Genomic DNA, 14,242 nt, shown 5'->3' with positions numbered 1-14,242 from the left:
TAAGGTAAAATGGAGAGAGAATCTTCATATAAGAAATCTTCATCAGAACTGTTCCTCTATCTATGCCTCTTAAATCCTCCCTCTTCTTATATACTCTGTTTGCAATACTTGTGTGTGACTGGAAGATAATGAATCGCTGGAGCTGAAATACTGAGAAAACCAAGCCCCTCCCCCTTTCCCGTTCTGGGTTATGCATATCCCACTCCCCACCCCCCAATAACAGACAAGGGCTGAAAAAAATTAAGGTGAAATGTAGCGAGGGCGGGGAGGGAAACGGGGAGAGAATGACTGATCTTTATGTATGAGATAATGGGTGAGCCTCGTATGACCTGTCCCCCCCTCCCCTTCCTCCTGCGGTAAAACGACGCTGAAGAAAGAGGGCACTCGCGTACAGCCCATCTGCCTGAATCAGACTAGCAAGAGAAACGTGAACAGAACTGGCGTTGACCGCTTTGATGAAAGAAGAAGTGAACTGTCTCAAGATTTCGGGTTCAGGTAGGTCTTGACTTCAATCCCCGAAAGGGACCAGTCGGAGCACGAACACCGCAGGGAAAAGATCCAGACAAAAGACGTTCACCGTAGATCACGTTTCAGACATCTTTGGCTTCCTGACTAGTTTTAGCTATCTCTGCATGCCTGTACGTGTGCGCGCGTTCTGAACACTCCTCGAGAGTGTTTTCCTTCTGCCCCTTTCATCTTGCCTATCCTTCTGTCGCGGCTCCCGGCTTCCTGCCCTTCAGAGAAAGATAGAGAGAAATCGGGAGGCGGGTCGCTAACTTGAAATCTGGTTGTAGGGTAGAAATCCAGCACCATCGCTTGCTTTTGTGGGCATTTAGAGCTATTCGGGAAGAATGCGAAGGGGAGGCTGCTACGACCGGGATTCTCTGTATGTATTTTTCTGTTGGGGAGAGGGGATTGGGAGGAAGCAGGGTGATGAGTGTGCGCGCGTGAGAAAAGAGACCAAAAAAAGCGAGTGCAAGAAGTTTTTTTGTGTTTTTTGTTTAAATCCCAAAGAGGTTAGCCTCGCACCGGAATCTTTATTCCACACAACGGGAGAATGCTGGGGGAATCCAGTGGCCGCTGTGGCCGCTGTCCAGCGTGCTGAAATCAGCACCGGTTCCAGCAAAAGCCGCAGAAACCCGTGCAACAGGGAGCCAGGGCGGCCGAGACAGGTGAGGCATCCCTGACTTACGAATCGGCAGTTGCCTCAAGCAACCAGCCGATCCCCCTTTTTTTAATCGCACCAAACTATTTAAACTCTAACCGTCCGCCTAGCCACCTCTTCTGCCCAAAGTCTGCATGAAAAGCAAGCACTGCCAGAAAAGCACATCAGGACTTTGCCTGCGGTTGCCTTAGTAACTAATATGTATTTCCCACGGCTTGCATAGTTGTGTTTCTTGTCGAACTACAGCTTTCCTTTCAAAAACGAAAGATTAAGCTAACTGGGAGGCAGATGGATCTTGTCGGGGGTTTAAAAATTCTGTTTTGACCTTTAAATGACATTTTCTTTTCTTCTGAGGATTCCCTTCCCCCTGCTTTTCATTGCGCATTCTTCAGCTCTAAATTATTATTTGAAACCTCTATAGCATTCTGGCTCTTTACAGGATCATTGAGATTAAAGAATATCTTATTAACGAACCTGTGGATGTTCTAAAACTTATAAAGATATTTTCAAAGCATTATATCACAGATAATACAAACTTCATCTCAATATATATAGCATATGCAAGTAGATGGCTACTAATCAGTTTATCTAATCACACAGATTTATTTGTGAATGTATATTGTGGATAGCTATCTGTATATTCTGCATGTACGTTATGCAAAATAATAATAATACAATAATATCCACAGCATATATATTTATGCATATTCACAGCAAGATAATAGTGTCTTGTTTCCACTTTCTTTGAATGATATTTGCTTTTGAGAGTAACCTGCTTTCTAGTGCATAGTGATTCAATCTCTTCTGTTATCCCAAACAACAGACACTTAGAAAGAAAACAACCATTGCTTAGTGGAGCATTTACAGACATAGCTGATATTTGTATTTTGTTCTTTCTTTCCTATCAACAGGCAACAGTTCATTTCTATGATGACTTCTATTGCCCCTTCAGGCTGTTTGGTTTAAGACTACATTGTATTGGGATTTTGAGCACTTAAGAAGTGACTGGTGGATAGAGACAGCAGCCTCTTTCATAACTATAACAATGCGCAGACAGGAAGAGTCCATGAAACTGGTTACCTGGATCTGGATGGCTTCTTGCAACAAAATGATTGGGATACTGCTTGTCTTCTTCCCTGCTGTCCTCTTGGACATGGACTTCCTTCCTAAGAGTGCTGGCAGGAAGGTTTTGATTGCAGGTGCTTCTTCCCAAAGATCAGTAGCTAGAATGGATGGTGATGTCATTATAGGAGCCCTCTTTTCTGTCCACCACCAACCTCCAGCTGAGAAAGTCCCAGAAAGGAAATGTGGTGAGATCCGAGAGCAATATGGTATCCAGAGAGTAGAGGCCATGTTTCACACCCTGGATAAAATTAATTCTGACCCAGTCCTACTGCCCAACATCACTTTAGGAAGTGAAATCCGAGACTCCTGTTGGCACTCCTCAGTGGCCTTGGAGCAGAGCATTGAATTCATAAGGGATTCCTTGATTTCCATCCGAGATGAGAAAGATGCTCTCGGTCGTTGTGTGCCTGATTCTGCATCACACCACCATATCAAGGCCAAAAAACCCATTGCTGGTGTTATTGGCCCTGGCTCTAGTTCTGTGGCCATCCAAGTACAAAATCTTCTCCAGCTCTTTGACATCCCCCAAATTGCTTATTCTGCAACAAGTATTGACCTAAGTGATAAAACTTTGTACAAATACTTCTTAAGGGTTGTTCCATCTGATATTCTGCAAGCCAGAGCCATGCTTGACATAGTCAAACGCTACAACTGGACATACGTGTCTGCTGTACACACAGAAGGTGAGTATGGAAAGTGCAATTACTACTATTAACTGCTTCTGTAGGACCTTTAATATGCAAAATATTTTGCAGGATGTTAATTTAAGCATAGGAGATAGATAATATTTTTCCTGTTTTGAGAAACAGTTAAGAAATAGTGACTTACCAAAAGCACTGATAAGGTCAGTCTTAAACCTACACCTTGCAAGTTCAAGTCCATACCATTCAGGCATATTGAATATATGTGATACCTGTAGCTTCTGTTCTTCTGTTTTGCTTTCAGTCTCTCTTTCAGTTATGATCATGGACAGCTTCCACCTTTCCAAAAGAATGGAGTGCTGAATTAGGCAGATTTATCCAACAGATATATATTGTCTTTTGCTGTAGGAATTCTAGCTGTTCTGCATCATCTTAAGTTGCGAAGGACTTAGAAAGGCTATACTGAGACATCAGCTATTTTAAAATAATGCTTTCTTGGTTGTGTTGATTCTTTCATTATGGAAAAAAGCCACTGATCATATTTTATTAGCAGTCAACTTTCATCATGGAAAATACAGTGAAAATAAAAAATGTACTTCTTAAGCATTATATATTTAAGCACAGTAAGGTAGAAATGATAAGAACCCATTGCCCAAAGTACATTTTACTAACCCATGTTCTTGCAGTTAACAATTGTGACATTAAAATGAAGATCTAAGTTTGCTTTTGAAGGAAATGGATGTGTACAGACACTCACAGACATATACCTATGCAAATATACACAGTCTGGCATATCTACTGCTATTGCTTTTTGATTCTCATCCTTTTGCTTTCCACTGCCATAAAAAAGGAATAATTCCAATTTCAACCAGTAATTCATTTCTAATTAAATAGGTAGCAGATGTGGAAATTTACAGGCGAAGTTAATAATGGCATAGACAAATCATTCTTGAAGAGAAAGAGCCAGTTCAGTAATGAAGTTTATAGATTTTCAATGAGACAAGTTCTGCAGTCTTGCTTTGGAGGCCCCCCCCCCCCCCCCGTCTCTAAGGTCAATTGTATTTTTGCGCCAGTAAAGACTATGGAAGGGAAAATAGAAGAATAGAGAATACCAAACATTGATCCTGGGGAATCTGTTCTTTGCAGACTTTGCTGGGCTACAGAGATGCAAAGATGAGTGCCAAAATATTTTATATTTCATACAATGTAGTGAAGTTCACAGTTCTGTTATTTTATGACCCATTATCAGCTGATGTGCTGTGAATGTTACTACATAGTCACTATGTCTGTCTATTTACTACATTTATATTCTTCCACTTCTCCATAGAGTCTAAGTGCTTCTCCATTTTTCCCCACAACAACCCTGTGAAAAAGGCTAGGTTGAAAGACAGTGGCTAGATCAGGTCACTCACTGAGCTTTACAACTTCATGGGGGTGTGAATTGGTCTCCCTACTCCTAATCTGTCACACAAATCACTAATTCTCTGACATGTTTAATACACTTTTACATGGTTTCAGATCCTGGACTGTCAGGAGAAAGACAGGCATATAGGTTTAAATAAATGCAAATAAAATTATAGTGAAGGAATTGTACGCAAAAGATAACAGGAGTTTGAAGCACTCATTTGTAGATGGATCACGGTAATCAAAGTCATAGTATAACCCTTACTTTCTCTATAAAAGGGAAATGTCTTATTTCATGGGTCAAAATTATGATCACCTTAACTGCAAAATTTTGGACTGTATTTGTAAGACATAATTTTGAATTTCCTATTAAATTAAGACTTTTTATAGTAATTAAAAGCCACACAGGCAAGTTTTATGACAAAACAAAGCCTCTAATTCATTGCATTAATGTCAGTGGACCTGGTTGGAAGTGGATATTAAAAGTAAGCTTTTAAAAAGAATTTTAGAATAAGGAATGATGACTAGTGCAGTTCTTTTTCAGATAGCTGGACTTTAAAAAAAAATCAGTTGAGCCTGAATTACAAAACTGTTTGTGAACATTGGTATATGCTGTTACAAGTGAAGGTAAAGAAGCAATTTGGGAATTTAGTCACTTCTTGTGACACAGGCAATTCTGTTCAGCAAACCAACACATATGATTTTAGGGAGAGACTCTTAAACTTTCACAGTATTATAGTATAATTTGAAAATCTTTCAAATATCTGTCTTTTAAGTGAAAAACAGTCCTTAGTTGAAACAAGCTAGCAAAGAACTACTTATTACAGAGGGAAAAATAGTTGATGCCTGACATGGTGCTTTTGGAAACCTTACATTAATTCCACTTTTCACCATGCTGGCTTATTATTCAGTAACATCATAAATATTTCACGAATTTCATAGCGTTGTCAATTTTGTATTTGTGTACCCAAAGCACACAGTTACTGTTAGATGCTTAGAAATAAGTCTGCTGAATTAAATGGGCTTATTCCTATGGATGCATATGGTTGCTATCTTAGTGAAATCCATTAGAATAGCCAATGGTATGAATTTGTAGCACTCTAGAGATGCCCCAGGTTGCAATCATATGCATCCATAAGAATAAGCCCCATTTAATTCAGACTGATTTCCTCCTCTTGCCAAACCTAAGATTATTACTCACCTTTCTGTAAAGTCATCCTGTAAAGTCCGACAATGAACCCCCAGCCAATGAGCATGCAGGACTCACACAAAGTGTGTCCTGTGCAGCCATTGGTTGGAAGTGGGTTCCTCACATTCATACCACCCCACCTCCCTTCCTATGATCTGCTAGCCTTGGGAAGAGAGGTGGGGTGAGAAGAGTGTTGAGTGCAGGACAGAGGATCAGATCCCCTCACCTCCCTTCCCTGTTTCCCAAGCTGCACAGAGCTTGGGAAACATGTAGGAGGGGGGAAAGAACTCAATTCTCTAGTTGAGCCCTGCATGGAGGATCGGAATCCCTTCCCTGTTTCCCAAGCTGCCCAGGGCTTGGGAAACAAGGAATTGGGGGTGGGGGGGTGGGGAACAGCCTGATCCTCCATGAAGGCTCAGTCCTCTGAACCATGCATGGAGGATTGGGGACCTTTCCTTGTTTCCCAAGCCATGCAGGGCTTGGGAAACAAGGCAGGGGGAGCAACAGGACGCCCTCCTCCCTGTCTAGTGCCCATTTTATTTCATTTTAAAGTGGGCTTTACTGCTAGTAAAGTATAAGAATTCAAATAATTTGTTTTCTTTTTCTTTTTGATCACATTTTATCTCTGTAGAGATTGAAATCAATTCGTATTGGTTATATATTATTCAAGAACTGGTAAAAGACCAATAGGTATTACTGGCTAAATACAATCTCCATTTTGTGTGATCCACATTAGAGATAGTCTCTCCTCTTTGTCTTTATCACAGTTTGGACATGGAACAGGAAAGGTCTGCTAATTTGACAATGATAGCAGATAGGGCACAATCCATTCACTTACTTAGGCAGAGCTGAATGTACAATTCTTTTGTGCTGCATCTTCCCAGAAAAAAAGCTCAATCCAGACTTCAGGTAGCTCCATAGCCAGAATCAATATTAGTTTATCTGTGTTGAATTTCACTAATGTCTCACACATAAGAAAGGCATTTATTACACATAACTCTGAAAATGGTTCTTTATTACACATAACTCTGAAAATTGGCTTGTAATGTGAAGGCATAACCGATGTTTATAGGTTTTCCAGGTCCTCTCTTCTATGGTCACACTGATCAGGCTTCACATAAATAGTATGAGAGGAGGCTCAGTGGTGACTGAAGTCTTGTGTGTGAAAACATGTTATGATTAGTCATTTCCAGAAAGACAGTGAAATTCCAAGCCAAATATATTTTGACTCACTGAGGAGACTAGCACTTAAACTGCTTTTGACTTTCTTGCTTGGTTACCAGAGAGAAGATACAAGAGGATCTCTCTGTTATATCCTAATGATTGTTAAGATCCTTCCAGATGAAAAAACCCCACCAGATTTTATTTGTAGTTCTCTTAAGTGAACAAAAGAGGATCCTGTCCTTGACTTGGCTCACAGCCTGGTACTAGACTCTCACTTTGAATTCACCTTCTTATTCTACTATATTTAGCTGATAATCAGGTATTGCTGCACTGCTGAGCTCTGGGACACCTTCATGGATGCCCCAAATGTTCTTTGGTGCCCTGGTTTCTTTTCCCTGTGGTTTCTTGCATTAATCTTCTCCCCACATAGGACTGATTGTGAAGCAATATTTGTCCTCCATGAAGGAATGCACTTTTGAGAATATTGATTATAAGAATTTAGGTTGGGATAAAATACTCATATGGATATTACAAAGAAGATCTGACTAACTTTCTTGGTGATGATATAGAATTTGCATTCGAATTCATGAGTTTTTTTAAAAATTCATCCATTGCCATGAGGAAAAAAACCAATGCTCTTAAACTCATACTAAAAAAAAGTGTGGGAGCAGTTCGAAGAGTAGATCTTCCTGGACAGTTTCCTGTGTGCCCCCCCTCCCAATAATTTAATTCTTGAGTGCACAGTGGTTTCTTGCATAACAAAGTGATCCAATTTATTGACTTGTTAATTTTTCATAGCCACATTTCCTGACCTTTTATCTATTGCCGATAGAATGGAAAGTCTCTTTCCGTAGGATGTGATAGTTCTGTCCTTAAAATAAATAAATAATTCCACTGAAAATGCCAAGTCTGCACAGAAACAGGCAAATTATATTATGCAGTTAAGAAAAATCACAGAAATGTGTGTGTGGGAGTGTGGCCACATGACCAAGCAACTTTGTCCTGCAGCTGCACATCAGGGAATGCATTAGTTCTGAAGGATGCAGCAGTCAAGTAACCAAGTGAGAGTGTCTGTCTGTGCAAATGTCTGTCACCAGACATTTTAGCTCTAAGGCATTTCATGTACAGTTGTTCCTGTATTTTTTTTAAAAAAAGCATTCAGGGATTATTCTGATGTGTGCATACTTTCAATTCTTAGGCTGGATCCAGGAAAACAAGGCTATACTTTTTTTAAAAAGTTTGTATATGAAGAGGTAATTTGCCTTCCTTTTGCTTACTAATTTTGCTAATTTGTTTTCCTGCATTATATCCTTATAAGTCCATTGAAGTCAACAAACTCAAAAGTGTGTAACTGCTTATAACTGCACAGTCAGTCATCTTGTTCACCCTACAAAGACTGTCTGGAACCCAACAAATTTTATGGGGAAGAAGATACACATCAACTAAGAGGGACCTCTGACAAAACGTTTTAGAAGTGTTCAAACAATTGCCACATATTGCATAGCACTTTCTCTGTGGTAACTACACCACATTATTCACCACTTTTTATAATGGTTATTCAATCCACCTTTTCTTCAAACTCTATAGGGCATATTGCCAATCTCTAGCTGTTGGTGATAAGTCACAAGGAAGAAAATTTCACTGTAGAATTTCTGACAGTGTTCAAGAATCTCAAGGAGATGAGATGGGTCTTTCATATCCTTAGATCCCTACTTATTTAAGATGGTTTCTACTCCTCTTGCAATAAGTCAAATAATGGCATCTCGTAGATCACTGGAAATATGATAACTGCCATTCTACTGTCCATGATTTTTATTCTAGTTGCAGAAATCAATGTGCATGCATGGCATATAAGGCATTACTCGAGGTCATGAATATTTTGCCTCATTTCTCCATCCCAGCCAACTATTTACATCTTTTACATGATCCTAACTTGAAATGTGCTGTCACCCTGGCCAGATGCAATGTTCTTCCCTCTATTAGACGATATAATAGAAAGTGCCATCTTTTATCTACTGGCAGAACTTGCAGCTGTAATCTTGGCCTCGAGGAAACTGTTCACCATGTTCTCCATCTCTGTCCCTTATATGAATCTGAGCGGGAAAAACTACTCAACCCTCTTATGGCTGGATTAGGCAACACTGTAGATGTTGCCAAAACTCCGTTCCTCCTAGACAGTAATTCAAATGCCATTCTTGAACCAACTGCCAGATTTCTGTGCGCTGTCATTACCGAACGTTCCCAAATATTTATTAGACACAATTTTAACTTAATATTTTAGCTTTTATGCGCTGTACGTCCAAATAGATTTTAAATTAACTTAACTTCTATTGTATAGCTCAGGGGTAGGGAACCTGCGGCTCTCCAGATGTTCAGGAACTACAATTCCCATCAGCCTCTGCCCCCCCCCCCAACCCCCCCCCCCCCCCCCCCCCCCCCCCTCCGCCCCCCCCCCCCCCCCCCCCCCCTCCCCCCCACCCCTCCCCCCCCACCCCCCCCCCCCCCCCCCCCCCCCCCCCCCCCCCCCCCCCCCCCCCCCACCCCCTCCCCCCCCCCCCCCCCCCCCCCCCCGCCAACCCCCCCCCCCCCCCCCGCCACCCCCCCCCCACCCCCCCCCCCCCCCGCCCCCCCCCCCCCCCACCCCCCCCCCCCCCCACCCCCCCCCCCCCCCACCCCCCCCCCCCCCCACCCCCCCCCCCCCCCACCCCCCCCCCCCCCCACCCCCCCCCCCCCCCACCCCCCCCCCCCCCCACCCCCCCCCCCCCCCACCCCCCCCCCCCCCCACCCCCCCCCCCCCCCACCCCCCCCCCCCCCCACCCCCCCCCCCCCCCACCCCCCCCCCCCCCCACCCCCCCCCCCCCCCACCCCCCCCCCCCCCCACCCCCCCCCCCCCCCACCCCCCCCCCCCCCCACCCCCCCCCCCCCCCACCCCCCCCCCCCCCCACCCCCCCCCCCCCCCACCCCCCCCCCCCCCCACCCCCCCCCCCCCCCACCCCCCCCCCCCCCCACCCCCCCCCCCCCCCACCCCCCCCCCCCCCCACCCCCCCCCCCCCCCACCCCCCCCCCCCCCCACCCCCCCCCCCCCCCACCCCCCCCCCCCCCCACCCCCCCCCCCCCCCACCCCCCCCCCCCCCCACCCCCCCCCCCCCCCACCCCCCCCCCCCCCCACCCCCCCCCCCCCCCACCCCCCCCCCCCCCCACCCCCCCCCCCCCCCACCCCCCCCCCCCCCCACCCCCCCCCCCCCCCACCCCCCCCCCCCCCCACCCCCCCCCCCCCCCACCCCCCCCCCCCCCCACCCCCCCCCCCCCCCACCCCCCCCCCCCCCCACCCCCCCCCCCCCCCACCCCCCCCCCCCCCCACCCCCCCCCCCCCCCACCCCCCCCCCCCCCCACCCCCCCCCCCCCCCACCCCCCCCCCCCCCCACCCCCCCCCCCCCCCACCCCCCCCCCCCCCCACCCCCCCCCCCCCCCACCCCCCCCCCCCCCCACCCCCCCCCCCCCCCACCCCCCCCCCCCCCCACCCCCCCCCCCCCCCACCCCCCCCCCCCCCCACCCCCCCCCCCCCCCACCCCCCCCCCCCCCCACCCCCCCCCCCCCCCACCCCCCCCCCCCCCCACCCCCCCCCCCCCCCACCCCCCCCCCCCCCCACCCCCCCCCCCCCCCACCCCCCCCCCCCCCCACCCCCCCCCCCCCCCACCCCCCCCCCCCCCCACCCCCCCCCCCCCCCACCCCCCCCCCCCCCCACCCCCCCCCCCCCCCACCCCCCCCCCCCCCCACCCCCCCCCCCCCCCACCCCCCCCCCCCCCCACCCCCCCCCCCCCCCACCCCCCCCCCCCCCCACCCCCCCCCCCCCCCACCCCCCCCCCCCCCCACCCCCCCCCCCCCCCACCCCCCCCCCCCCCCACCCCCCCCCCCCCCCACCCCCCCCCCCCCCCACCCCCCCCCCCCCCCACCCCCCCCCCCCCCCACCCCCCCCCCCCCCCACCCCCCCCCCCCCCCACCCCCCCCCCCCCCCACCCCCCCCCCCCCCCACCCCCCCCCCCCCCCACCCCCCCCCCCCCCCACCCCCCCCCCCCCCCACCCCCCCCCCCCCCCACCCCCCCCCCCCCCCACCCCCCCCCCCCCCCACCCCCCCCCCCCCCCACCCCCCCCCCCCCCCACCCCCCCCCCCCCCCACCCCCCCCCCCCCCCACCCCCCCCCCCCCCCACCCCCCCCCCCCCCCACCCCCCCCCCCCCCCACCCCCCCCCCCCCCCACCCCCCCCCCCCCCCACCCCCCCCCCCCCCCACCCCCCCCCCCCCCCACCCCCCCCCCCCCCCACCCCCCCCCCCCCCCACCCCCCCCCCCCCCCACCCCCCCCCCCCCCCACCCCCCCCCCCCCCCACCCCCCCCCCCCCCCACCCCCCCCCCCCCCCACCCCCCCCCCCCCCCACCCCCCCCCCCCCCCACCCCCCCCCCCCCCCACCCCCCCCCCCCCCCACCCCCCCCCCCCCCCACCCCCCCCCCCCCCCACCCCCCCCCCCCCCCACCCCCCCCCCCCCCCACCCCCCCCCCCCCCCACCCCCCCCCCCCCCCACCCCCCCCCCCCCCCACCCCCCCCCCCCCCCACCCCCCCCCCCCCCCACCCCCCCCCCCCCCCACCCCCCCCCCCCCCCACCCCCCCCCCCCCCCACCCCCCCCCCCCCCCACCCCCCCCCCCCCCCACCCCCCCCCCCCCCCACCCCCCCCCCCCCCCACCCCCCCCCCCCCCCACCCCCCCCCCCCCCCACCCCCCCCCCCCCCCACCCCCCCCCCCCCCCACCCCCCCCCCCCCCCACCCCCCCCCCCCCCCACCCCCCCCCCCCCCCACCCCCCCCCCCCCCCACCCCCCCCCCCCCCCACCCCCCCCCCCCCCCACCCCCCCCCCCCCCCACCCCCCCCCCCCCCCACCCCCCCCCCCCCCCACCCCCCCCCCCCCCCACCCCCCCCCCCCCCCACCCCCCCCCCCCCCCACCCCCCCCCCCCCCCACCCCCCCCCCCCCCCACCCCCCCCCCCCCCCACCCCCCCCCCCCCCCACCCCCCCCCCCCCCCACCCCCCCCCCCCCCCACCCCCCCCCCCCCCCACCCCCCCCCCCCCCCACCCCCCCCCCCCCCCACCCCCCCCCCCCCCCACCCCCCCCCCCCCCCACCCCCCCCCCCCCCCACCCCCCCCCCCCCCCACCCCCCCCCCCCCCCACCCCCCCCCCCCCCCACCCCCCCCCCCCCCCACCCCCCCCCCCCCCCACCCCCCCCCCCCCCCACCCCCCCCCCCCCCCACCCCCCCCCCCCCCCACCCCCCCCCCCCCCCACCCCCCCCCCCCCCCACCCCCCCCCCCCCCCACCCCCCCCCCCCCCCACCCCCCCCCCCCCCCACCCCCCCCCCCCCCCACCCCCCCCCCCCCCCACCCCCCCCCCCCCCCACCCCCCCCCCCCCCCACCCCCCCCCCCCCCCACCCCCCCCCCCCCCCACCCCCCCCCCCCCCCACCCCCCCCCCCCCCCACCCCCCCCCCCCCCCACCCCCCCCCCCCCCCACCCCCCCCCCCCCCCACCCCCCCCCCCCCCCACCCCCCCCCCCCCCCACCCCCCCCCCCCCCCACCCCCCCCCCCCCCCACCCCCCCCCCCCCCCACCCCCCCCCCCCCCCACCCCCCCCCCCCCCCACCCCCCCCCCCCCCCACCCCCCCCCCCCCCCACCCCCCCCCCCCCCCACCCCCCCCCCCCCCCACCCCCCCCCCCCCCCACCCCCCCCCCCCCCCACCCCCCCCCCCCCCCACCCCCCCCCCCCCCCACCCCCCCCCCCCCCCACCCCCCCCCCCCCCCACCCCCCCCCCCCCCCACCCCCCCCCCCCCCCACCCCCCCCCCCCCCCACCCCCCCCCCCCCCCACCCCCCCCCCCCCCCACCCCCCCCCCCCCCCACCCCCCCCCCCCCCCACCCCCCCCCCCCCCCACCCCCCCCCCCCCCCACCCCCCCCCCCCCCCACCCCCCCCCCCCCCCACCCCCCCCCCCCCCCACCCCCCCCCCCCCCCACCCCCCCCCCCCCCCACCCCCCCCCCCCCCCACCCCCCCCCCCCCCCACCCCCCCCCCCCCCCACCCCCCCCCCCCCCCACCCCCCCCCCCCCCCACCCCCCCCCCCCCCCACCCCCCCCCCCCCCCACCCCCCCCCCCCCCCACCCCCCCCCCCCCCCACCCCCCCCCCCCCCCACCCCCCCCCCCCCCCACCCCCCCCCCCCCCCACCCCCCCCCCCCCCCACCCCCCCCCCCCCCCACCCCCCCCCCCCCCCACCCCCCCCCCCCCCCACCCCCCCCCCCCCCCACCCCCCCCCCCCCCCACCCCCCCCCCCCCCCACCCCCCCCCCCCCCCACCCCCCCCCCCCCCCACCCCCCCCCCCCCCCACCCCCCCCCCCCCCCACCCCCCCCCCCCCCCACCCCCCCCCCCCCCCACCCCCCCCCCCCCCCACCCCCCCCCCCCCCCACCCCCCCCCCCCCCCACCCCCCCCCCCCCCCACCCCCCCCCCCCCCCACCCCCCCCCCCCCCCACCCCCCCCCCCCCCCACCCCCCCCCCCCCCCACCCCCCCCCCCCCCCACCCCCCCCCCCCCCCACCCCCCCCCCCCCCCACCCCCCCCCCCCCCCACCCCCCCCCCCCCCCACCCCCCCCCCCCCCCACCCCCCCCCCCCCCCACCCCCCCCCCCCCCCACCCCCCCCCCCCCCCACCCCCCCCCCCCCCCACCCCCCCCCCCCCCCACCCCCCCCCCCCCCCACCCCCCCCCCCCCCCACCCCCCCCCCCCCCCACCCCCCCCCCCCCCCACCCCCCCCCCCCCCCACCCCCCCCCCCCCCCACCCCCCCCCCCCCCCACCCCCCCCCCCCCCCACCCCCCCCCCCCCCCACCCCCCCCCCCCCCCACCCCCCCCCCCCCCCACCCCCCCCCCCCCCCACCCCCCCCCCCCCCCACCCCCCCCCCCCCCCACCCCCCCCCCCCCCCACCCCCCCCCCCCCCCACCCCCCCCCCCCCCCACCCCCCCCCCCCCCCACCCCCCCCCCCCCCCACCCCCCCCCCCCCCCACCCCCCCCCCCCCCCACCCCCCCCCCCCCCCACCCCCCCCCCCCCCCACCCCCCCCCCCCCCCACCCCCCCCCCCCCCCACCCCCCCCCCCCCCCACCCCCCCCCCCCCCCACCCCCCCCCCCCCCCACCCCCCCCCCCCCCCACCCCCCCCCCCCCCCACCCCCCCCCCCCCCCACCCCCCCCCCCCCCCACCCCCCCCCCCCCCCACCCCCCCCCCCCCCCACCCCCCCCCCCCCCCACCCCCCCCCCCCCCCACCCCCCCCCCCCCCCACCCCCCCCCCCCCCCACCCCCCCCCCCCCCCACCCCCCCCCCCCCCCACCCCCCCCCCCCCCCACCCCCCCCCCCCCCCACCCCCCCCCCCCCCCACCCCCCCCCCCCCCCACCCCCCCCCCCCCCCACCCCCCCCCCCCCCCACCCCCCCCCCCCCCCACCCCCCCCCCCCCCCACCCCCCCCCCCCCCCACC

The 14,242-nt window shown here is 59.4% G+C and overlaps 1 protein-coding gene across 1 annotated transcript in view; it reads left to right on the top strand.

Moving 5' to 3' along the window:
• The first annotated feature begins 1,062 nt into the window (after positions 1-1,062).
• The window catches only part of LOC125437613 (metabotropic glutamate receptor 1-like), a 124,399-nt gene continuing 111,219 nt past the window's right edge, over positions 1,063-14,242 (top strand). The window contains exons 1-2 of the mRNA XM_048505372.1: positions 1,063-1,172; positions 2,077-2,973. Coding sequence (XP_048361329.1) covers positions 2,211-2,973 — 763 coding nt within the window. The 5' untranslated portion in view covers positions 1,063-1,172; positions 2,077-2,210. The remainder of the gene's footprint in view (positions 1,173-2,076; positions 2,974-14,242) is intronic.

This window comes from Sphaerodactylus townsendi, linkage group LG01, assembly GCF_021028975.2.
Source record: "Sphaerodactylus townsendi isolate TG3544 linkage group LG01, MPM_Stown_v2.3, whole genome shotgun sequence".
In the NCBI taxonomy this organism is placed as follows: domain Eukaryota; kingdom Metazoa; phylum Chordata; class Lepidosauria; order Squamata; family Sphaerodactylidae; genus Sphaerodactylus; species Sphaerodactylus townsendi.
The sequence above is the reverse complement of the archived record's forward strand: the minus strand, read 5'-3'. Positions and strand labels throughout refer to the sequence as shown.